The sequence below is a fragment of the Dromiciops gliroides genome, chromosome 2 (genome assembly GCF_019393635.1).
Source record: "Dromiciops gliroides isolate mDroGli1 chromosome 2, mDroGli1.pri, whole genome shotgun sequence".
Taxonomy (NCBI): Eukaryota; Metazoa; Chordata; class Mammalia; order Microbiotheria; family Microbiotheriidae; genus Dromiciops; species Dromiciops gliroides.
The window spans coordinates 78,991,510-79,016,754 of NC_057862.1; the positions used below are offsets into that span (position 1 = coordinate 78,991,510).

At 41.7% G+C, this 25,245-nt stretch overlaps 1 protein-coding gene across 41 annotated transcripts in view; it reads left to right on the forward strand.

Annotated features, from left to right (window-relative positions):
- SORBS1 (sorbin and SH3 domain containing 1) overlaps nt 1-25,245 on the forward strand; it is a 306,573-nt gene that overhangs the window by 271,939 nt on the left and 9,389 nt on the right. For 20 of the 41 annotated variants that reach the window (XM_043988539.1, XM_043988541.1, XM_043988542.1 and 17 more), the window contains 5 exons: nt 1,387-1,554; nt 4,597-4,643; nt 8,144-8,258; nt 8,390-8,515; nt 9,124-9,315. In XM_043988539.1, coding sequence (XP_043844474.1) covers nt 1,387-1,554; nt 4,597-4,643; nt 8,144-8,258; nt 8,390-8,515; nt 9,124-9,315 — 648 coding nt within the window. Of the gene's footprint in view, nt 1-1,386; nt 1,555-4,596; nt 4,644-8,143; nt 8,259-8,389; nt 8,516-9,123; nt 9,316-11,358; nt 12,127-25,245 lie in introns of all 41 variants that reach the window. The other 21 variants (XM_043988536.1, XM_043988522.1, XM_043988526.1 and 18 more) reach the window with 2 other exon arrangements.

Genomic DNA, 25,245 nt, shown 5'->3' on the forward strand with positions numbered 1-25,245 from the left:
TAACTCAAGCTAGAGGGTCTTGTTAATCACTAGGTCAGCTGCTGGGTGATGAATTTTTTTTCAGCCAGAAACTCTCAAAGACCATCTACTAAGACCGTGAAGGGTTGCAATCTATTTCAGGGGAGAAAGTTCCCACATTTATGAAATCAAAGATCCTTGATATAAGAAGTGTTGAGATGGGTCATTCAATGGGTGACATCTTGCCTGCCATATAGCAGGTCCCAGATTTTACTTCTGACTGATGTCATGGGGCTTACTTTCACAAAGGAAAAGAAAGTACTAAAAGTGATATAGACAATATTGGCTTCTGTACAACCCATATCATGAGGGTGTCACATTTTAGTCCGGGACAAGTTAGTGCCAGCCAGTTAGCTGCCACAATGCTTACAAGATGAAGGTCAAAAGTTTTATCCCTCTCTGGGCTGGTCAGTGTTGTTCTGTTGTTATATGACCTCAGATCTTCTGATAGGCCCTAGCTAGCCATCTTGCAGATGCATATTAACCAGTCATAAAGGATATGAAGAATTTGAATGACTAGTTATAAATCCATTCCTATTTCTGGAAAAATAACTCAAAACCCATGTTCTATTGATGGTGGGTCAGGAAAGACACTTGGATATGTGAAAGCAATATTGTTGTTATTGTTCATTGCACTAGTAGAATATTTTGTATCATTTAGACCACTTTCACATTTTCCTTATTTTGTCTTTATGAAAAGTCTAGATCAGTGGTGTCAAACTCAAATAGAGGGGACAGCTAGGTGGTGCAGTGGATAAAGCACCGGCCCTGCATTCAGGAGTACCTGAGTTCAAATCCGGCCTCAGACACTTGACACTTACTAGCTGTGTGACCCTGGGCAAGTCACCTATCCCCCATTGCCCCACAAAACAAAAACAAACTCAGATAGAAACAGGGGCCACCAAACCATACATAAGGATCCCTGTGGGCTGCATGTTGACTTAGAAAACCACATATCAACATTATTTGTGTTCTATTATATTTTTCATCTATTTTGTTAAATATTTCCCAACTATATTTCAATATGGGTCCAGCTATAGTCAGAAGTGTTTTAGGCTGCAATGCGGCTTGTGGGCTATGTGTTTGACACCTCTGGTTTTGATGGAGAGCAAAAAGCCTCCCAGCGATTTTGCTTTTGTTGGTGTGATTTCTTTTCATTTTGTTTTACAACACAAATAAATTAGATTTTGTTAAGTGATTAGCTTTGTCAGGTGTTCTTCAAGACTAGTATTGGTCAGCTAAGTTTAATCAGCTACACTAGCCAGATAGGCTTCCTCAGCTTCTGTTTCCTCAGTTACTTTTTGTTGGCAGTTTTCAAATTCCTAGGACTGGATAATACATTGTCCATTTTATGCAATTTCATGGCAGAAACTTTTAGCGGACCAGAGACGGCTTAAGCGCGAACAAGAAGAAGCTGATATTGCAGCTAGACGGCACACGGGTGTTATTCCAACCCACCATCAGTTTATCACTAATGAGCGGTTTGGGGACCTCCTAAATGTAGACGATACAGCAAAGAGGAAATCTGGGTTAGAGGTCTGTTGGAGTTACCTCTGTTTGCTGCTTGACTCAAAGTCGTATTTGCCTCCCACCATGTTGCCCTCTAGGCCAACATTAGTCCTTCAAGCAGCATCTTTCATACTGGCTTTTTTTAGGCTTGCTTTGGCTCTTTTGTGGCTGGTCAGTGGAAGCAATCTCTATGACGTTGGGGGCTGTGTATGTTAAAGCATGCCTTGCTGAGATCTGCTGGTGCACCCTTCAATGCATGCCTTCAAGCATCAGCTATCTTTATGAGTCCAGTCCTGCATCATATCGCTATGAGATTGTTTTGTCTCTGCATTCCGCTTAGAATCTGTATGTCTTGTTGATCCTGATATGTGAATATCTTCTAGTTTGGCCATTCATAATATTTGCCTTTGATCTGGTGGTCCAGTGAAACTTGGGCAGGGCTATGCTACAGAAATTATCTGTAGAATTACTGAGAATATTTGCTTGTATTTAAATTGCCCAACTGTAGAATTCACCAGAGTTGGGACAGGTCCAGAGAGAAGTTAACAACTCTGAGAAATTGTTTGCATGGTTGATTTGTTCTTAAAATACCTAAAATTTCAAAGGCAGCAAGATTTAATCCTTACAGAAGAAGTCTCTTTGAGGTTATTTTTCTGAAGATCTCATAGCCTTCCAGACTACTAAATGATTCAGTTGTGTGTACCATGCTGCATGACTCTCAAATAGCCCTGCCAAAGATGACTGGTTTTCATAAAAAAATATATATATATATATTGCTGGCAGAAGTGATTCTAAAAGTTTGATTGGAAAAAAGAAAAGGATTTGGTGATCTTTCCAGGTGAGTTACTGTATCCAAGTTGTTGGGAGTATTGATGATATCCTGTTAGGAGCAGATACATAGCATGGATGAAGGATAAAGGGATACCATGGAGGGAAGAAAGGATGCAAAGAAGAAGGAAATAAGAGAAAGTTGAGGAGGGCACCAAGGAAAAGGATGCCAAAGTGATGAGTATAAAATGAAATTAAATCGAAGAGAAGAGAAGGAAGATGGCTTTTATATAAAATGTGACTGACTCACTAATGGGTCCATGCCTAAAGGCAGATGATGGGATGGTTACTATGCTACTCAGATGCAGAAGAACCAGTTTTGGCCTCCAGATTTCTGAATGTCCCAGTGAGGGTTTTTGGTTTTTTTTAAAACTATCTTTGTGAAGTGAGGATGTTTCCATCAGCAAACCTAGCTTAATGACAATATACATACATTCACATGACCAAAAAAGGTTTCCCATAGGCTAGTCTTGAGCAAACTTTTCAACCCTTATTTATTTTCCCGCTTGAATATCTCCTGCCCCTATATTTTGGAGGAGGAAATACTTCTCATCTAAACACTAATTCCCTTCTGGTGGGTTTCTTCAGTTGTTCATAGCTACAGGAACAAGTCTAAGGGTTTAGACAGAGAGATTAACATTTACATGAGCTTATTTAGTGAAGCCACTTTAAAGACATATTAGCATCACTCAGATTGGGGAGTAGGCAGACCTTTCAAATAAGGAATCTTGTCCAGAGGATAGCAAATCGGTTTGCCTGGGGGAGAGGTGACACTCAATTGGGAGTTATCCAGATGGGTTTAATTCTTGACCCTGCTATTAATTCACTGTGTAACCTGGGTAAGTTGCTTCATCTGCCAGAGCCTCAAATTTTCTCATTTGTAAAATAAAGGGATCGAACCAGACCTGAGATCTCTTCCAGCTCTAACATTCTATGATTTTAGAAGTCAGCAAGTATAGTAAGAGATGAAGGCAGTTACAGGGAAGGGTAGGGGATATTACCAAGCAGCCTCAAACCCACAGTCAGGAGTTTGGATTTGAAATGAGAGCTGCGTGAGAGTCCTGGCATAGTTCTTAGAAGAGAAATAATCTGATCGAAATGTTTTTGTAACTTTGTATAAGAAGGGCAAGAGTCAAGGTTGCAAAGAAGGTTGCTACAACTGTGGAAATGCAGAGGGTCAGCTCTGAGATGCAGAATGACATAGGAGATAGAGCACTGGCTCCAGAATCAGGGGTCCTGGGTTCAAATAAACCCCTCCTCCAATATTGACATATAGTAGGAATGACCTTGAATTCTTGACCTGACCCTACCAATAATCCACTGGGTGACTGACTACAGCCAAGTCATTTAACTCCTTTTGGCCTCCCCTTTTCTCATCTGTTAAACAAAGAGGTTCAACTAAATGGCTTCCAAAGACTCTTCCAGCTCTATCTCTATGAACCCAGCAAACTATGACATGAGCCATTTTGGAGGAAGTGTTAGTATTACTTGATGGCAAGACTGAATGAGCAAAGTACAGGCAAGAGAAAATGGAGGATCACCTCAAGATGGTGTGGTTGAAGGATGTGGCATTATTAACAGTGATGGGGTGAGGGGAGGTAGACGATGAGTACTGTTTTTGACAGAACTCGGTTTTCAGTTACAATGACAGAGATGCATGCAGACACAAGGAGGGTACAACATGGAGACAGCCATGATCTATGGCAGGGCCTTAATAAATATTTGTTGAATGGAGCTAGGGGGTCTTATAGACTATAAGAAATGGTCAAAGGGGCCTGGAGATAAAGTTAAAGCTAGAGATAAAGATGGGGGCGGGGCGTTACCTACTTGTAAAACATGATGAAAGACAGTTAATATTCCCAAGAAAGGGAATATTAAGAATAAAGAATAGTGGGACCCAGGACTCTCTGGTGTCTTTGGTCTAGCTGCATCAAATAGAAATAGTTAAGTCATGAATCTGCATTCAGGTTACCAGGTTTATCTTTAAACTTTCCTAATCTACTTTCTCCAAATATGGTACTCCCACTTGGAATGTCTCATGCATGTACAAGATCAGTGACCATAGAAACAAACATCTGTTCAGAGGGTCAGATGGATGGAATGTTGCCCAGATTTCTGCTTTTTAAGGAAATAGCTAGGGTGCATTTTTTTTCTGCTTCGCTTTCAGGAAAGTCACAAATATTTGGTCTTTTCTTCTCTTTAAGAAAACCATTTTAATTTGCTATTGTCTCTTGTGTTTAGATGAGACCTGCCAGAGCCAAATTTGACTTTAAAGCTCAGACACTAAAGTAAGTTTAACTGGACGTGGCCGTCAACTACTCCATCTCCCTACTACAGGTAGTACGTTGTCTGTAAGGCATACCTCTCCACCCTGAGAGGAGATGTTGGATGACCTGATGGATTGGCTGGGTAAAGCGGTTCAGGCAGAAAAATCCTTCTAGAGAAATGTAGCCAAGTATGGACTACATCTACAAGGGGTTGTGTTCATATTACCACTATTATGACTACTATTAACAATAATAATAATAATAGTATCAGTAGTAGCACTTATTATATTCAGTACTACATACTGTTTTCTAGTTACAAAGCACTTTACAAAATCTCTCTTATGGGACAGCTAGGTGGCACAGTAGATAAAGCACTGGCCCTAGATTCAGGAGCACTTGAGTTCAAATCCAGCATCAAACACTTGACACTAGCTATGTGACCCTGGGCTAGTCACTTAAACTTCATTGCCCTGCAAAAAACAAACAAATAAAAAAACCAAAATCTCATTCTTTTTACAACTCTGTGAAATATATAGTTCTTTTTTTTTCATTAATCTTGTATTTTCTTTCTTTTTTTTTTTTTACATGTAAGGTATTTTATTTTTTCCGTTACATGTAAAGATAGTTCTCAACTTTTGTTTATACAAGCTTTACAATTTCAGATTTTTCTCCCTTCCTCCCCTCCCTCCCCCCTCCCCTAGACAGCAAGTAATCTGATATAGGTTATATCTATATATCTATATATCATATCCATATCCATATAGATAGATAGATACACACATATATATACATACACATAATAACATTAATCCTATTTCTGCATTAATCCTGTTACAAGAGAAAAAATCAGAGCAGTGATGCAAAACCTCAAAATAGAAAAAAAAAAAAACAGCACCCCAAACAAAAGAAATAGTATGGTTCAATCAGCATCTATACTCCACAGTTCTTTTTTTTTTTTCTTGGATTTGGAGATCGTCTTCTATCATGAGTTCCCTGGAACTCTTCTGTACCATTGCATTGGTGAGAAGAATATAGTCCATCACAGTAGGTGAAATATATAGTTCTAATATTATCCTCATTTTACAGAGAAGAAAACAGGCTCAGAGTTGGGAATTAGTAAATATACAGATATTAGTAAATAGTACAACCTAGGTCTTGGGTCTTGAACCCAGATTTTGGCTTAAGTTTAGTGTGTTTTTCTAAAGTCTTAGAACACATGATCCTAAGATTTCTGCCCTAAGGAGAACTCTGGGAAGATTGTCTTTGATTATTTTATTTTTGGTGACAGATTCAGTTACAGCATAAGGTTTGGGACGGTCAGTAAAGTTGAAATGCATACTGTTACTATGCATACTACTCATGTTAGCCCACATTTGGTGAACTTCAGGAAATCTTCCTACAGCTATAACTTGCAATCTCGACATTCAGAACAATCCAGTTGGAAATGAGGAAACAGAGCAAGAAGACCATGAGGAAATTCACCTGAGTCCAGTCATGATGGGGAAAGGAAGAGTGCCCTCTGGTAGATTAGGATTTTAACTAAGGATTCTTGTTAGCTACATAAAAGTGTTGTCAAAGGCCTCCAAATTGCAGAATCCTGCAGCAGGATCTCCCTACCCTAGTTATGGCTCTGAGACTAAGCGCCTCCCTGCCCTGCTCCCTTGTTAGACCCTAGAGAATTCTTTGTGTGGACTTTTTGGGGTTTTTTGGACTGTCTATGAGTATATGTGGTTTTAAAAAAAAATTATTTCATTCTGAACTTAAGAAAATAAAACAAGCATTTCAAGGGCAGCTAGGTGGTGCAATGGATAGAGCACCAGCCCTGGATACAGGAGGACCTGAGTTCAAATCTGGCCCCAGACACTTGACACTTACTAGCTGTGTGACCATGGGCAAGTCACTTAACCCTCATTGCCCCGCAAAAAATTGAAAAAAATAAATAAAACAAGCATTTCTATGACATAGTAGAATAGAAAAAACAAGAATAGAATGAGCCCTGATTACAGCCCCCTCCAACACTCACTGCCACCGTGGTGTACTCTCACCACTTGTAACCTCAAATCAGAATAGGTCTGGTAGTCTGGGACTCACTTGTATTCCACTGTCAACCCCCTTTTTCCCTTGTCCACCAGTAGAAGTAAGAAATGGTAGAAATGGGAAAGAAAAAACATGAAGAGTATAGACCTGCCTTTTTTCACTGCCTGCATTACAAGCTAGTGGAAAGGATATGGACCAAGCAGTTGGGAGAACTGCAATGTCCTCTGTTTGCCATTAATGGTCACGTCATTTTGAATAACTTTCTCAACGTCCCTGGTCCTCAGTTTTCTTATTTTAAAAATGAGAACTTCAGAATATAATATCTATAAGGTTCCCTCTATTGCTAAGGTTTTATAAAATTAGTTATATACTTTTTATTGCTAGTGAGGGCAGCCAAGAGATAGATGACAAATATTTAAGCTTGATCAAGCATAGCATTTTTTTTCCTTGAGTTGAAAAACTATGAACTTCATTAAGGGTGAATAAAATTATAATCTTGATTTTATATCATACTTCTTACCTCTGAGGGTCTCCTCCAGTTCTAAAGCTATGATTTTTTAAAAAAATGTTAAATGCTTTCTTGTTTATGATAACCCTATGAGGTATTTGTAATATACTTATCCTTGTTTTATAGAAGAGGAAACTGAGCCATGGTTTAGTTAAGGCAGTATGGGGCAATAAGAAAAGAAAACACTGGAGGGCAGCTAGGTGGCACAGTAGATAAAGCACCAGCCCTAGATTCAGGAGGACCTGAGTTCAAATCCAGCCTCAGACACTTGACACTTACTAGCTGTGTGACCCTGGGCAAGTCACTTAACCCCACGTGCCTCACCAAAATAAATAAATAAAAGAGAGGAACCTTACTTAGCTTTTTGAATGGCATATGGGCCTTGGGGTCAGGAAAAACTGGGTTCAAATCCCACCTCAGACACTAAGTAGCTGTGCAACCCAGGACAAGAGGTTAAGTGACCTCTCTGAGCCTCGGTATCTCCTCTGTAAAGTAAGGATGATACTAATAGCACTTCCTCCATAAGGATATTGAGAGAATCAAATGGGATAATTTATATGAAGAGCTTTACTGGGGCAGCTAGATGGCACAGTGGATAGAGCACCAGCCCTGGATTCAGGAGGACCTGAGTTCAAATCCGGCCTCAGACAATTGACACTTACTAGCTGTGTGACCCTGGGCAAGTCACTTAACCCCAATTGCCTCACACACACACACACACAAAATAGAGCTTTACCAACCCTAAAGAGCTAAATAAATGTGAGCTGCTATAATCATCTTAAACTGGACCCTTTGAAAAATTCAAAGAATAGTGATGATTCCATGCAATGGAGTTCTTCATGTGAAATAGGTACAGACACTCTATTGTCATTTTACATTCTTCCTAGCATGCCCTCTGTCTAAAGTAATAATGCTTCTTCATTTTTGAATGCCACAAAACTCTTTTGATAACTCCCTTATCATGCTCTGTTGACAGAGAGCTTCCTCTGCAGAAAGGAGATATTGTTTACATTTATAAACAGATCGATCAGAACTGGTATGAAGGAGAACATCATGGCCGCGTGGGGATCTTTCCACGGACGTACATAGAGGTACCTGCCCCCCTCTTTCCCCTTCCCGAGATCAAATGCTACTCATTCTGCAAACACTCTTTCTTGACAGCCTGCAATGTGGATCTCTCCTCCCTCCTTGTTTTTCCTGGTTTTTCTTTCCTTTCTCTTAGCTTCTTCCACCAGCAGAGAAGGCACAACCCAAAAAGACGGCACCGATACAAGTTTTAGAATATGGAGATGCTGTGGCTAAGTTTAACTTCAATGGAGACACCCAAGTGGAGATGTCCTTCAGAAAGGTAAGACAGTCCTGCCCTTGGAGATACTTAAGGATCTCTTGGGTAGGTGCTGTATTGTTATTAAGGAAACATTTGCCTTGGAACCTGTAGCATTTAAATTCAAATAGTGGAACTAGTAAATTCCTTTTGAGGGTAGTTAAGATTAGTAGAGTTAGCAACATCCTCTCTTTCACTCTCATATAATGTTTAAAAAGATGGTCTAGGAACAGCTAGGTGGTGCAGTGGATAAAGCACCAGGACCTGAGTTCAAATCCTGCCTCAGACGCTTGATACTTCCTAGCTGCGTGACCCTGGGCAAGTCACTTAACCCTCATCACCCTGCAAAAAAAACCCAAACAAACAAAAAATAGTCTAGACATTTCACTCATATTATGTTTAAGAAGATAGTCTAGACATCTGTCTCCCTCCCACATAGCCTGGGGGTTGTGGTCTATACTTCTCTAGTTGGTCACTATGATTTGTTTTTCTCTGGAAGGGATACAGCTATGTGAGCCTAAGGAGGTAGCCCAGAATAGATGTCTGTGGGTGGAGGGGTCTTGCTTTGGATTGGTCAGTCTTAAAGGTCGATGGAATTTTGAGACCAGAGCTCTCCTATTGTTTGTTCCCAGGGGGAGAGGATCACGTTAATTCGACAGGTTGACGAGAACTGGTATGAAGGTAGAATCTGTGGTACTACTCGGCAAGGCATCTTTCCCATTACATACGTGGATGTGATCAAGCGACCCCTGTTGAAAAACCCAGTTGATTACATTGATCTGCCATTCTCTTCTCCAAATCGCAGTACAACCGCTTCTCCCCAGGTATCTACATTTCTCCCAATCAGTTTTTGTAATCTGTAGCTTCCACTGTGGTTCACACAGCCACCTTGGGGTCAATCCCTGAGTGCTGTAAGTGAGCTCATCTGAAGGAATTCATATGTGAACCAGAGGAGGTGGTTTTCGTTGAATTTTATGCATGGTTATTCTTTTTCAATCTCTCTCCAAAAGCTTTAAAATTGCCAGAAGGGTGAAGGATGAGAGGTTTGTTTGTGAATATCTGTGATTAAGATGACCTAGTTTTAAGGGGTCTGGAAGAGAAACATCAGCTTGAAATCAGCGGGCTGAATCAGCTCAGCCTATTCCATAATCCAGCCCTTTGACCCTTAAGTATCCCTTATAAAAGAAGCTGGTGTTGGGTCATATTTCCAATCTACTTTGTCACAGATAATCTCCATTTTATACTGCTGCTTTCTTTATGGGCCTGAATGAGTTTACTTTGAGTAGTAGTGTTGGTGTAGAATTCTCAGAGATGGATATTCTACAGGGATAAGTTTTATCGAAAGGAATGTGGAGCACCTCTACTTAGTTAGCCTTGACTCCGTGGAGGAGGAATTCAGTGCCTGGATACATCATGAGTCTGTCTTTACTGATCACACTAATTCAATCAAGTTCACTAGGAATACCAACTACACTATGAAGTATAGCCCAAGACTTTGAGTCCAAGGAAGGCTGAGTCAGACTGAGAGTTAGTGAAATTAATCTTAACCATAATTCATTGGCATGAATTAGGTTATAATGTGCATGTTAAACAGGAAGAGAGAGGGAACTTTTAAAGGGGGGCAGAGGAGAAGAATTAACTGAGAAGGACATTCTTGCTTTTATTCCCATTTCCTCATATGCTTAAAAGGCCTCCCCTTTGCCCTTGGTCTCACTGATAAGCTTAAGGGAATAATTCTGATAGATTTTCACAGTTGGGGCCCGTGCCACCTCCTGCTTGCTTGGAAAGTCTTTTAAGAAGCTTTGCAATAATGAATGCAATTCTGTTAGATTTCACTGTTCCATAAACATCAGTGAAAAACTCTCAGAGGATGACTATCCAAATGACCCTCTGGAGGACTCATTTAGAACTCCCTCTCTTAGGGGAAATTAAAATCCAATAACAAAATAATAACATTAATAATATCATCCATGTTCATGGTGCTTCAAGGTTTACAAATCGCTTTGCATACATTAACTCATATGATCCTGACAAACAACCTGTGAGGTAGGCTAAGCGAGTATTGTGATCCCCATTTTTCAGATAAAGAAACTGAGTCTCAAAGTGAGCCAGAACATGGCACAGCTGTAAACAGAGCCCAAGTTTACCCTTTCCACTATACCTTCCTGCCCAAAGAATGTACCAAAACAAAGATGGAACTCCTTTATGAATATAGAGGCTCAGATGATAAGTTTTGAGATAGCCTTGAAAACAGTGGGTTGATAAAGGTTAGGTTCCTTAGAATTCAGATCTTTGATCTTTGATTCAGATCTTGGAAGATCTTTGATCTTCAAAATTCTAGATCATTGGCCTATAACAAACAGCAAGGCAGAAAGCCACACTGTTATTGTAATCTCAGAGTCTCATTTACTGAGGTGAATTTGGAGTGGATGGGTGGGAATGAAAGGCTTTCATTGGGCTATTTGAAACCATCTCCAAACTAGGGGACTAGTATAATGAGTTTTTACAGTGGTGTTAAGAACATAACCCTAAACCCCACGGCTCTTCTCCCTATCAGTCTAACCCACCCCCAACACAGACACATATACACAGAGCCCTTGGTGGCCTTCACCCATGGCTTTTCCTTTCTGATTATGTACACAGGGCAAGTACTATGGTCTCTATGTCAATATCTCATCCATCTTTGCTCCAAAGAGAATTTCCTTTTTGAACAATAGTGTGTGTCCTGCTTTTCATTTCATTTCTTTTTTTGCACTCTTGGGGGTTATTATGGGTATTTTTTTTCTGTTCTAAAATCTGATACCTCTTTCCTTTTATTTTGCTTATTTCTTCCTCTCTTTCTCTTTCTCTTTTTGTTTCCTCTTAAGTTTCCAAGTCATGGCAAGTGCCACTCCCCAGCACCCCCATCTCTGCCTTGTTCACGTCAGGTATTGTCTCCTGAGATGCATGCCATCACCTCTGAGTGGATTTCCCTGACTGTAGGGGTTCCAGGCAGAAGTACTCCAGCAGTGACACCACCATTGCCCCCTCTGCCAGAGACCTCTCTTTATAACACTGAATACTTTACTCCCTCAGCTGCGGCTAGTCCTACCCTTTCAGTAAGCCTTCCCCATTCTAGCATCTCAGATCGCTCTAGCCCAAGCCTTTTGGTTTCTCCGTTCCCCCACAACCCTCACAGACCATCTTCCACCATTCACAATGTCAGTGCTACCCTTCAGTCGAATGAAGATAATATCATGTCTTCACCATACCCCAATGTTAAATGGGATACCTCCTCCCAGCCACTGCTAGGGAACTCTGATAGCGTTATCTCTGAGCTTAGTGGCGCCATTTGCAATCAAGCCAAGTTCCAACAGTGGCAAGAAGAAAACAGACAGTGTTCAAGGAAGCCTAATAAAGAGGCAGGTGAGCACTGTCCCGACGGACCGAAGATCTCTAAGAAGAGCTGCTTGAAGCCATCAGACCTGTTCAAATGTATGAGTCCAGAACAGAGACTTTGCACTAACACCCCTGGGGGAATCCAATCCTGCCAACATCTTCTCAGCCCTATTCACAGAGATGGGGCTGGGCAAAGAGATCCCAGTGCAGGGGCCAAGCACGCTGACCCGAAAGAGAATCAGACTGGTGTGAGACAGGTAGGCCAGCAGCATGGTTTTGTGTGGGTGTGGAAACCTAAGCTTATCATTTGTCCAAATGTGGCTGTCCTGCCTGTCCCCAGATACCAAAGTGTGGGGCATTTGGCAAGCTCGTGGTGAGGACTTGACTAGTTCTTTGCATCAGGTAAAGAGACCCTAGCCAGGAATGTCCTCTTCTCCTCCAGGATGTTTAGACTTTAGGGCAGAGAATGGTGTGAGTTGAACAGTGCTTTATGTTTTTGTCTCTGGTGAGTCATTCAGGAGGTGGAGCCCCCACGTGGTGCCCTTTAAGCATAATAGGAAAGGCCTGGAGGAAGGCTTTCTCCCTCAGCATGTGGCTATGCATTTGAGCTATTAAGCAAAACGCAAGAGGATGCCTTCCTAGATGCAGCTCAGCCTTCTGTCTAATTAACACAGCTGAAAAGGCTAGTCATTTCTTTTAGTTTGAAAAAAAAATGCACTTTGTTTATGTAACTCCATGACATTTGATGGACTTGTAAGAGGCAAGAATGCTGCTTTTGGAGTTAGGGGATCTGGATTCAAATCATGCCTCTGCTTTTTCATATGTGTGTGATCATGGACGAGTCACTTACCTTCTTAGTCTCAGTATTGTTGTTGTGTGGTTGTTTCAGTTGTGTCCAACTCTCTGTGACCCCATTTGGGATTTTCTTGGCGGAGAAACTAAAGTGGTTTGCCATTTCCTTCTCCAGCCCATTTTACAGATGAGGAACTGAGACAAACAGGGTTAAGTGACTTGCCCAGGGTCACTCAGCTAGTAAATGTCTGAGGCCAGACTGGAACTCAGAAAGATGAGTCTTCCTGACTCAGTGCTCTATCTACCACACTACCTAGCTGTACTAGAGTCTCAGTAGCCTCAACTATAAAATGAAGGAATTGGATTGTACACCCTCTACAATCTCTTCTCAACCTTAAATCTGGTTTGGTGAGATATTTGTCTGAAATACACTTCCTCTGCTCAGTGTTTTTATAAGAAAGCAGCCAGAGATTTCCTGCTCCAAGGGCTCTCGGTTCCCTGTCCCAGAGTCCTGGACTTGGGATCAGAACCGCCTGATTTTGAGTCTTACCTCAGACATGTAATAGCTGTGTGATCCTGGGCAAGTCACTTAGCTGCTCGTTGAGCTGGTCTATGAAACTGGGATAATAATAGCCCCCATTTCACATGGCTTTAATGTATGAAGAGGGAGAAGTGGTGGAAGGAACCAGAGGTGCATCCTAACATCGCCTGTGTGGGGTCTGAGCCCCAGTGAGGCAGCAGCTGGCACCAGGCTTCTCCTTGGGCAGCTGGTTACATTTACCATCTCATTGTACCACACCCGGAGACAGGCCTGCTGGCTGCATCCCTGGAGGTTTGGTTGGATGGCTTAGCTGCCCTGCGGAGCATCTCTTCTGGTCTGAGGCATCCTAGAGAGGTGAATGCCAGTTCTTGACCTGTCCCTTTAACCTCCTGCCACCCCAGGGGATTTAGAGCTGCCATGGAGGACACTGTCCAGAGCCAACCAAAAGCTCTCTGGAGGAAGCCCCTAAGCCAAGCCACTGCAGCCCTGATGATAATCTCCTGGAACAGGACATAGTCTGCCCATTTCAAGATTAGGGCTCATCCTACTGGCAAATGTTAGGCCACATGGGGCAGCTAGGTGGCACAGTGGATAAAGCATCAGCCCTGGATTCAGGAGGATCTGTGTTCAAATTTGGCCTCAGACACTTGACACTTACTAGCTGTGTGACCCTGGGCAAGTCACTTAACTCTCATTGTCCCACCAAAAACAAACAAACAAACAAACAAATGTTAGGCCGTGGTAACCACAGACAGGTGGAGAAGCCCAAGGATGAGTGTGAGGTATTCTGCGTCAAGTGGACTTTGATTTGTGCTTAATGAGTTGGATCTGGGTGTAAGAGACACTTAGAACACACAGGAGGTTACAATGGCTATCTGGGAAGAGCCTGCTTCTAACTAGCTTCCTCCTCTGTCTTGCCACTTCCTGCCCTCTTTAAGTCATCCACTGCCTTAGAGCATGGGTTCTTAACTTTAGTGCATGCGTCATGAATGCCTCCTGCAGTCTGGTGAAAACTATGGACCCCATCTCAGAATAACACCTTTAAAGGTACAAAATAAAATACATAGGACTATAATAAGGAAAACCACTTCTGTGGAAGCCAGCTATCAAAATGTTTTGTTTTTTCTTTTTAAGTTCAGACTTCAGGTTAAGAACCTCTGGTCTGGGGCAGCTAGATGGGGCAGTGGATAGATCACTGGCCCTGGATTCGGGAGGATCTGAGTTCAAATCCAGCCTCAGACACTTAACACGTACTAGCTGTGTGACCCTGGGCAAGTCACTTAACCGCAATTGCTTCTCACTCACACTCACACACACACACACACACAAGAACCTCTGGTCTAAGGGTCCCACTGTCTGGGTGCCCTGGATCACCATCAGTCCTGATCAGAGATGCGCTTTCAGAGCTAGTCCTGAAAATAAACTTTACTCCCTTCCTAATTCAATTCAACAAATGATTAAGCTCCTGCTATAGATCAATCAGTCACATACATTAAGCACCTACTGTGTGCCAGGTACTATACTAGGCAGTGAGAATATGAATACAAAAGTCTCTGTCTGCCTTCAGGCAGTGGGAAGCAGAGGCCACAGATTCAAAGTGTTCACAGCCAAGGAAACCCAGGATAATATAACGGGAATCAGAAAAGGCCCGTGAAGAGAAGGAGCATTTGAGCTGAGTCTTGAAGGGGTGCCAAGAGGTGGAAGGAGGGTGTTTTAAGCATGAGGACTCCATATGCAAAGTCACGGAAGCTGGAGATGGAACAACAAGTACAGGGAACAGGAAGCAGGCCATTTTGGCTGCACAACATTTGTCAAGGGCAGCAACGTGGAATCAGCCTGGAAAGATAGAGTGGAGCCACACTGTGATAGCTCTTCAATGTTCCAGACATTTCCTCACTACATGTGACTATAAACTCTTCTAGGGGTGGACTAGAACCCAGAACAGTGACAATTTAATTCTTCCAAAATAACTTTTCTTCTTTTTGTTGTATACTTTAAGAGCACTCAAAGCTCAAATCCAAAAGAACCACGGACTCTACTGTTCAGGTGCCAGGACAAGAGGGGTGATACAGGGCCAAAACTATGGAGGGCAACTGGAGGTTGGTCCCAGGACCTTGAAATTTATAGGATGCAATACATTTTATTTTTTTTATTTTTTATTTTTTTAGTGAGGCAATTGGGGTTAAGTGACTTGCCCAGGGTCACACAGCTAGTAAGTGTTAAGTGTCTGAGGCCAGATTTGAACTCAGGTACTCCTGAATCCAGGGCCGGTGCTTTATCCACTGTGCCACCTAGCCTCCCCTATGTAATACATTTTAATAATGATAATTTGACATTGTTACATTGATATATTTTGATAGTACATGCATTCCTTTGGTAACATATAAACAGAAGAGATTAACACCAAGTTAGCAAGAATAATTTTTTTTATCATAGGAAGCTAACAGAGAGTGGACTACCCAGTACCCTAGCCCAGCCCCATCCTCATCTGCTTTCCTCTCTGGCAGCACCTTCCCTTAGAAGCTGCCTTGAAGTATTCTAGTGTCTCAGTTCTTTCACCACATTAGTGTCTTGGGGTCTCCCCTGTCATTCAGCTGAATTTGTCTTCATTACAAATTATCTTATTTTCATATCACAGATAACAAAACTGATTTGGGGGTTGTGTTTTGTGCTGCCTGCCCAAGGCAACAAAATTGCTAGTTATGGTTCACTCTCCCTTTTATTCTGTAACAGTTGATGTAACAAGCAGATCTCTAAATCACCCTCTTTGTTATTTTTCAGTGGAGCTGAAACAAGCCATTTTGCTTTAAGGTTGAATACTTATGACATAAATGGAGCCACTTTGGTCTGACAAGTCATAGGCAAGAAAGGAAAAAAAATCTGTAAAGTTATAGTCCTTTACTCATTCATTCCTTCATCAAAGATTTATTGAACCATGGTCTTTGAGTCATTCATAGAGAAGCAGCTTGCTGTAATGGATACAGCAGGGAAGTGACTCGGAGTATGGAAGACCTGGACTTTAATCCTACCCCAGACACTTTTTTTTAGGTGTGTTATTGTAAGCAAGTCACTCAAACTCTTTGAGCCTCAGTTTGTTCATCTGGAAAATGGGAAAGATAGTAGCACCCACTTCACAGGGTCATTGTGAGACCACTGATGGATGGATGGATGGATGGATGGATGAATGAATGAATTGATGAATGAATAAATGAATGCAAAGGCATTTAAGTGCTTACCGTGTGCCATGCACTTTGCAAAGTTGTTGTTCAGGCATGTCCAACACTTTGTGACTCTGTGGACCATAACACACCACTACTATCCACAGGGTTTTCTTGCCAAAGATACTAGAGTGATTTGTCATTTCTTTCTCCAGTAGATTAAGGTAAACAGAGGTTAGGTGACTTGTTCAGGGTCACACATCTTAGTAAGTGTCTGAAGCCAGATTTGAATCCAGGTCTTCCTGACACCAGGGCCGGTGCTTTATCCACTACACCACCTAGCTGCCCTCCCTAATTAGCTGATAAATTAGTTCTATGATGTCTAAATTACTTTTTTGTTTTGTTTTGAGATCTATATTTTCTCTTAACAGCACATCTAGTTCTTAAAGGAAGATAGTAATAGATGGAAAGAATGGCAACCAGGGAAGCAAGAGATGTGGGTTCTAGTCTTGGCTCTGCCATTAATTAAATATATGACTTGTACAAGATTTTTCACCTCTTTGAGCCTCAATTTCCCTATCTGTAAAACAAAAAGTCCGGATGACCTCTAAAGCCCCTTCTAGCTCTAATATTTTATTAACTAGAAAAAATGTCTGTGATTTCACTTGAGATGAGGGAATAAGAAATATGATCTTGTGGTTGGGATGGGGAGGGGGCTATTATAGACCTCCAAGATAGGGGTCTTCTCTGTCTTCTCTGAAGGGAAGTTTTCCCTACCCAACTTTTGCATCACTATGGCAGGTCTGAACTAACAAATGAGTTCTTGGAAAGAATTAGAGGCCATTTTGGCTGCAGACGGGAGAGGAATCAATTAATTAGGAAGTTAAAGGGAAGGGCAGTCTTGGAAACAGTCGCATCATCATCATCCAATGACCACTGAGCTTCTGTTGAATATAAGCCACTGTGCAGTTACAGAGCATTAGGCAGACTCGTAGCTTCCATCCTTGAGGAGTCTCTATAAGCAAGACAAAACAAACATAGAAAGAACATTGGGGGGGGGGGGGATAGAAGGCACTTAGGATTCCAAAGGAAGGAAGGAGGGAAGCCAGCAAAACAAAGACCATTAATCTCCAGAAAGCCAGCTTCTGTAAGCTTTGGGGAAACTTTAGCCAGGGGCCTGAGGGAAGGAAGTTTAAGCGGTGAAAGAATCCAGAAAAACTGGATATTCTTCAAAGAAAAAAAAAAACCTCTTTCTGGTCTTAAGAAGGGGAGGAGGCAGCAACTGAGCTGGCTGAATAAAGAATTCAACAGAGACAGTATGAATGAGAATTCCCCCCAACTTTGGAAGCAAGGTTAGCCCACAAAAAGATGAGTTTCAAGGAACAGTGCATGCACTGAGGTGTGAAATTGAGAAAAGAGGAGAGAACAATAGGATGCAAATTGCAGAGCAAAGGCACATGGGAAAATATCATTAAACCACAAGCAGCAGAAGAAAACATTTTCCTTTCACCCAGTGGGAAGAGAAACTGAATAGATGATACACCAAAGGCTGAAACTATTAAGTATTTGGAATACTTTTGTTATAGCTTTCACACTGTAAAATAAAAAAGTCTGCAAGTATTTCAAAGCAAAGAGGCCAGGAGAACAGGATGGTTCTCTATCAAACCATGTATTCTATGAGGGTAGGGACTAAATTTAATTCTCTTCTGTGTCCCCATCCCCTATATATCTAGCCTAAAGCTTTGCACATAAATGTTTATTAAAAAATTAAATTTGACAAGCATTTATGAAGAACACCTATTATGTGTTAGGAACTGTGTGGGTGCTATAGATATAAAGACATGAAAAATATCTCCCACCCTCAGGAGGCTTACATTCAGCATGGGATATAACATTTACAGAGAAAAATAAATATAAGGTAACTTTAGGAGGGATCACACACAAACAAGAGCAATCAGGAAAGACTTAATTTTGGAGTTGGTATCCAATTTAAGCACTATAGGAAAGAAAGAATTCTATGGCATCCAGAGGAAGAGAGTGAATTCCTGGCATATAGGATTGCCTGGTCAGTTGTATCAAGGTGGGACATGAAATGTTGAGCCTAGGGGACAACAAGTCAGCCAGTTTGGCTGGAATGTAGAGTGTATGAAGGGAACTGTTAGGAAGTATCTGGAAAGATATGCTAGCACCAATCATAAAGTGCTTTCAATGCTAAACTCCTCAGTTTCTATTGTATCTTAAGGGCAATAAAGAGCTTCTTTGAGAGCAGAGGAGTGACAGGTGTTTTAAGAAAATAATTTTGGTGGGCAGCTAGGTGGCACCGTGGATAAAGTGCTGGCCCTGGATTCAGGAGGACCCGAGTTCAAATCTGACCTCAGACACTTGACACTTACTAGCTGTGTGACCCTAGGCAAGTCACTTAACCATCATTGCCCTGCCCCCCCCCAAATGTTTGATTTTGGCACATATTCCAGGCATGGATTGAAGAGTAGAAAAGACTTAATTTGTAGGCCACTGCAATAGACCAGGCAAGAGGTGATAAAGGCCAGAATTGGATGGTGTCCCTGTGAGTGGAGAGTAGTAAGATATGAGAGATGCCATGACAGTAAAATTAACAAGACTTGGCAACCAATTGGATAGAGTGGGTGAGGAAGACGGCAGAGCTGAACATATTACAAACCTAGGTGACTGGAAGGGGGGCAATAGAAATAAAATTGGTTGAATGAGTCATGGGTTTTTAAATGATGAATTATAGACAAGTCAGCTTTATCTTTCCTCTTAGCTTGAGAATGGTTCCAGGGTTTAAAATGGAGAATCCCATAGGTTGAGGTTATGAACAAAATGCAGCAAGATGATGAATGATTTGACCTTCCGTCATCCTAAGACATCCCAAGGACTTCAGGTCCTTTTTAGAACCATTTCAGCTTCAGAATAGTGAAGAATAAGGAAAAGTTAAAGGAAAGCACAGTCTTGGAAACAGTTACCTTATCATCATCCAGTAACCACTGAACTTCTATTTAGAGCTCAAGATAATCTGTATGGTTTTTTTAAATTTGTTTGGGGGGGTTCTAGAAAGATCTATGACTCTGGGATGATGTAGAAACTAACTACCTTTGTGACTATAAACAAGTCATTTCACTTCGAGGCCTGTTTCCTCACCTTAAAAATGAGGAACTTGAATTAGTTCACCTCTAAGGGCTCTTCCAGCTAGTAATCCTCTAATCTAAGGATCCATGAAGATTCCCAGAAGGGACAAGGCTGAATCTTATTCCCAATTCATATTGACATGAACCCAAAGGGATCCAGCTAGAATTAGACCAGAGATTATAACCAACCGTCAAACACCATCTCATTTCCTCTGTATTCATAAGCATATAGAAGGTCAGTTTAGAGATCATATAACCCAATTCACTCTTTTAACAGCTGAGGAAACTGAGATCCAGATGAGTGGAATCATCAGGAAGATTGTGTTCAGAAGGCTTAAGGGCAAAGGAGATTTAGAGGGAAGAGGAGAGAAACAGGGAAATTCACAGAAAGAGAGGAAGAGAAACCTAGAAAAGAGGAAGGACAGGGAGCTCCCCAGACAAGCAAAGAAAGCTGTTTCTAGAATAATTCTAGAACCAAGGAGAAGGCCAGTTTCAAAGTTTCTCTTTCTAGTCACACGTCTTCATGACTCCCTGCTGTTTGCATTGTATTTTTTTGTCTTTGAGTCACTGGAACACATCCAGAAATGTGTACAATAGAAAGCCTGCTCTTCAGGCTTGGAGCACCCCACTGAAGCACTGGGGGGAGGAAGAACGAGCAGCCCTTTAGGGGACATGATCAGATTTCCAAATGACCTTGGTAACTTGAAGAAGTCAAGAGAAGCAGAGAGAGCAACGTACATTAAACACCAATGCACAATGGGGGGGGGGGTGGAGGAAATGTTCATATTCAGAGGGGTTTCTGTGCAAAAGAAAACAATCCAGTATGATGATGACAACGACAACAACACTTATAAAGTACTTTAAGGTTTGCAAAGGGCTTTACAAATATCTCATTTGAGCCTCACAACAAACCTGGATGATAGGTAATATTATCATTCAAATTTTACAGATGAGGAAACTGAGCCAGCCAGAAGTTAAGTCACTTGCCCAGGATCATATAGATAATAAGCTTCAGAAGCTGCATTTGAACTTCCTCAAGCCAGGTCCAATGCTCTATCCACTTTACCATCTCACAGACTTACTCTGAGACATGGAGGTCATCATGATTTTCTATATAGGCGGTGGTGCTTTTTAAAATACCTTCTTATATAGATAGTAGCAGAACCATGTGTAAAGAGCCCAAACACACAGCAGGAGCCCCCAAATATTAGTTTAAAGGCAGCAGATACCTGAGTAAAGGGAGCAGCTAACCCCATGAAGAGACCAGCACGGGCAGGCCTATGATGGCCTACAAAGGCATAGGAATGGCATTGAGACCCCCCAGTGGTGATGCACAAGGCCTAGATTTCATGAGTCAGTGCCAAGGACATTATGGAGACTGTGTGTCCAAATCCCTGACTGGGGACAGGGCACAGTCCTCACTGGAAGGTGGGTGTGGTTTGTACCCATGCTAAACATAGGAATATACTAAGCCCTTCTTTGTTTTTGCATGCATTTTAATAAAGCCTGCTCTATGTCTCTGGTCCCTCCAAATAAGTGATACCCTACATTTTTGTATGACACCAGACCATGTGAATGTGGGCAAATCAATTAAGATCTCAGCGCCTAGTTGCTCTAGGCAACTCTCTAAGACTATATGTTGCAGAAGAGGTGCCAACCTGCATTGGTAGCGGGAGTTCCCTTGTCTGGGAGTTCCCTGTGCCAATAAAATCACCTGTCTGGCCCCTGACCCCACAGGGCACTTACAAAGTAGTTTCATGTACTATACCTTATTTGATCCTGGTAAAAATCCAGTGAGAGAGGCAGGATGGCTGTTACCTTATCACAAGAAAACCTTGAAGCCCAGAAGCATTCTTGTTCAAGGTCATCAGCTGCTTAGAGTAGAATCCACACCTCTTGACTCCAGCCCGGCACTCCTACCATTCCATCCCATTAATAAAGATTATTATACTGATATTTATACTAATCAGTTATGAGTGAAGGGTGACTGAGACTGTGCCAAGATCTAAAAGGGGGTAAAAACTGTAACAATTGGAATGACGCCACCTGCTGGAGACTTACTGTAGAAGAGTTCCACCCATGAAGCGAAGGTCTTTGAGGGCAAGACCAGGAGTCTTTTCTTTGGCGTCAGGAAGTGACGCGGGCTAGTGGGAGGAGGAAGGAAGAGACTGGTGCTCGCTCTGGGGCTCTTTCCTGGGGACTCTGGCAGAGAAGGGAGCTAAAAATGTGCTCTCCCTTTAATAGATAGGAATCTAGGCCTTTCTCTCTCTTTATCAAATTCTTATTCTCCTTAATAAACGCTTAAAAGTCTAACTCTTGCTGAAGCTTATAATTTATTGGCGACCACTCATTAGATATTTTAGACAGACTAGCTAGAATTTTAGCCCTTAACAAAATTGAACTCAATTATTCCTATTATAGGAAGCCAACTATAGTAATTAATATCCCTTCCTGCCCAAATGAACAAGTCTTAATTATTTCTTACATTATTTTTTTAATTGCAGGGTTAGGATATTTTTTTTTTGGTGAGGAAATTGGGGTTAAGTGACTTGTCCAGGGTCACACAGCTAGTAAGTGTTAAGTGTCTGAGGCCAGATTTGAACTCAGGTCCTCCTGACTCCAGGGCTGGTGCTCTATCCACTGTGCCACCTAGCTGCCCCATAGGATTTATTTTTAACCACTTATTTTTTTTAATGAACAAAAATCCATTTCTTCTCCCTCCCATCCCCCCTCATTGAAAAAAAAAAAACACATAAATTACAAAGTTGACTTGTTTTGGGTTGTTTGACCTAGGTGTCAGAATTACTAGTTACCATTCTGCTATCCAGAGGTTCACAGCTAGTGTATGATAGTAATAGAAGATCAATGCTTTGTTTGCCTCACCTATACTTCCTTAGCAGTTTCCTTAGTTGGAATTTATATTTAATTTTAGGATTGTGCCATTTATGTACCAGGTCTATGTTTCATTGTTATTTGGATGTATGTCATATCCTTTCTGGTCTATAAGTTGGGGTAGAAACCAGTGTCTACTCTAAGCTATTTCTCCCGATCTAACTGTGTTCTGTATACAATGCATGCTTAATGAATGCTTGTTGAATTGAATAAAAGCATCACATAAAAGATGATAAATTGTTTTTACTGGATCTAGTAGTGGCCAGAGATGAAGGAGGATTTGTAGTCTCAGTCAATTCTAAAATTGTGGCAATGAGATGGGTTGTTACAATTTTCTCTGATGTATATAAAAATGTTCCTAAGAGCAGATTCCTTTATTGGATGTTTCAGATATCACTAAACATTTCTTTAAAAGTTGTTGTTGTTGTTTTCGGGGCAGCTAGGTGGCACAGTGGATAGAGCACCGGCCCTGGAGTCAGGAGGACCTGAGTTCAAATCTGACCTCAGACATTTAACTGGCTGTGTGACTCTGGGCAAGTCATTTAACCCCAATTGCCTCACCCAAAAAAAAAGGGGGGGTTCCTATTTTATGAGATCATAACTTCATGTTGCCCTTTCATGGAATCTAGTTTCCCTGGGCCTAACTTTCCTCACACTTTTTCCTTTTGCCATAGAGGTGATATTCAAAGTTAGGGCCCCAAACTTGGAGACAGGACTAGCTCATTCTCCCAGGGAGGGTGCCTACCCTTTGAGCGAACTTACATGGTTCATCTGTATGTCTTCATGAAGACATCAAGTGCCTCCCACTTTACATGCAGGTCACTGAGGTCCCAGAGTAAATTTGAGGTGGTGAAGTGGATAGAGCACTCTGGATCTTATCCACAGCTGGAGAGACAGAGAGGCAGACAGAGACAGAGACACAGAGACAGACAGAGAGCAGGAGAGATTCCCATTGGTTGTTAGGTGACCATTATTGACCACCAGGGTAATATATCATTCACCATCACTGGAAAGGGTTTCTCAGGTGGGGAGTAGGAAGCTTTCTGTCCTGGGGTTCTTGTAGGAAACCATTGACAATTACCTGGTGGAGTACGGTTAAAACATTCACCTGTGTGAAGGCAGGGTCCTAGACCAGATGAGCTCTTGGGGCTCTGTCTTACAATTTTGTGTTTCTGACATAAAAGTTAATCCCGTTTTGCCTGGAAGTTTCTAACTGCATGTATCTGGTTGTCATATATGGGGACAGGGTGGGATGGAGATTCCTGTTTGTAGCAAAGTCTACACATACGAATAAATGTAAGCAGAGCACATTTGGTTGCCTAGTTGTGCTTGTGGCAGAGTTTGAATAAAAGCACCCAAGAACCAGGCACTGTAGGTATTAAAAAACTTACTCTATTGCCATTGCAATTCTGTAGTCACTTTGTCTGAAGCTTCCTACTATACTGATGTCAAGAATACCCTGGAATCTCCCCTCTACCAGACACTGCATGCTTCCTGTTTTTGTTTGCTCTGTTTTGAGGGCTTAAGGGTTGTTTTGTTGTCCATTATTCTTTGGGTTTTGTTCTCCATTGTTTCCATGGAGTGGAACAGGATGAGGATTTCCCATCAGAAGACTTGGGTTCAAATCTCTCCTATTATATAACTTCATGACCTTGGAGAAATAATTTACCATTATAGACCTAATTTTCCCCATCTGTAAAGCAAGGGTGTGTGTGTGTGTGTGTGTGTGTGTGTGTGTGTGTGTGTGTGTGTGTGTGTGTGTGTGTGTGTGTGTGTTGGGAGGTGGAGTAGGACAACAGACTAAATGACCCGTAAATTCCTCACCATCTCTACATCTAAAGTTATGATCTTATGTCCCTAAGTAGAGTTTGGAGTCACTCTCTGAAGGGGGCAAAAAGAATTACTCTTTTAAAAAACAATCTCGGGGCAGCTAGGTGGTGCAGTGGATAGAGCACCAGGCCCTGGATTCAGGAGGACTCCCTGAGTTCAAATCCAGCCTCAGACGCTGACACTTACTAGCTGTGTGACCCTGGGCAAATCACTTAACCCTCATTGCCCTGCCCCCCAAAAAAACCAAACAAACAAACAAAACCAAAAAAACCCAATCTCATAGGAGACAAGATTTTCAGGTTTAGAGTAAAAGTTTGCTGGGATCTAAGCATTTCAGAACCTGGCTTTGTCTCCTTGCTTTAACTGTACTAACTATCTGACAGTTGCCATGAAGACCAATTGGAAGAAAAAAATGTATGCAAAGTGCTTTGTAAACTTTAAAGCCCCCTATGAACAGCAGTTGTTAGTATCATCACTCATTGGATTGGTTTTTAACAGATTATTCTGAACCCATTTTTGCTGGTTACGCCATGTCTTATTGGCCATTGAGTAAGACTTCCCAGAGACTCAGATGGAATCCTTTTAGAAGGAAAAAAAATGTTTTGGACTCTCTTCCTGTACTTAGAATATAGTACTAGCATGGGGGCAGCTAGGTGGCACAGTGGATAAAGCACCGACCCTGGATTCAGGAGGACCTGAGTTCAAATTCGGGCTCAGACACTTGACACTTACTAGCTGTGTGACCCTAGGCAAGTCACTTAACCCCCAATGTCCTGCAAAAAAAAAAAAAAGAAAAAAGAAAAGAACAGAATATAAGTACTAGCACCCTTTGAGGCATCATGGGTTAATGCACAAAGCACTGGATTTGCAGAGATGGGTTTAAATCTCAGATCTTAACTACCTTAGTAACCTTGGGCAAGTTACTTCACCTCTCTAGACCTCGGTTTGCCTAATTGTAAAATGGTAGAGGCTATGGATTGCGGGGGAGAGGTTGTCCTAGGGCATCTCCAAAATTCC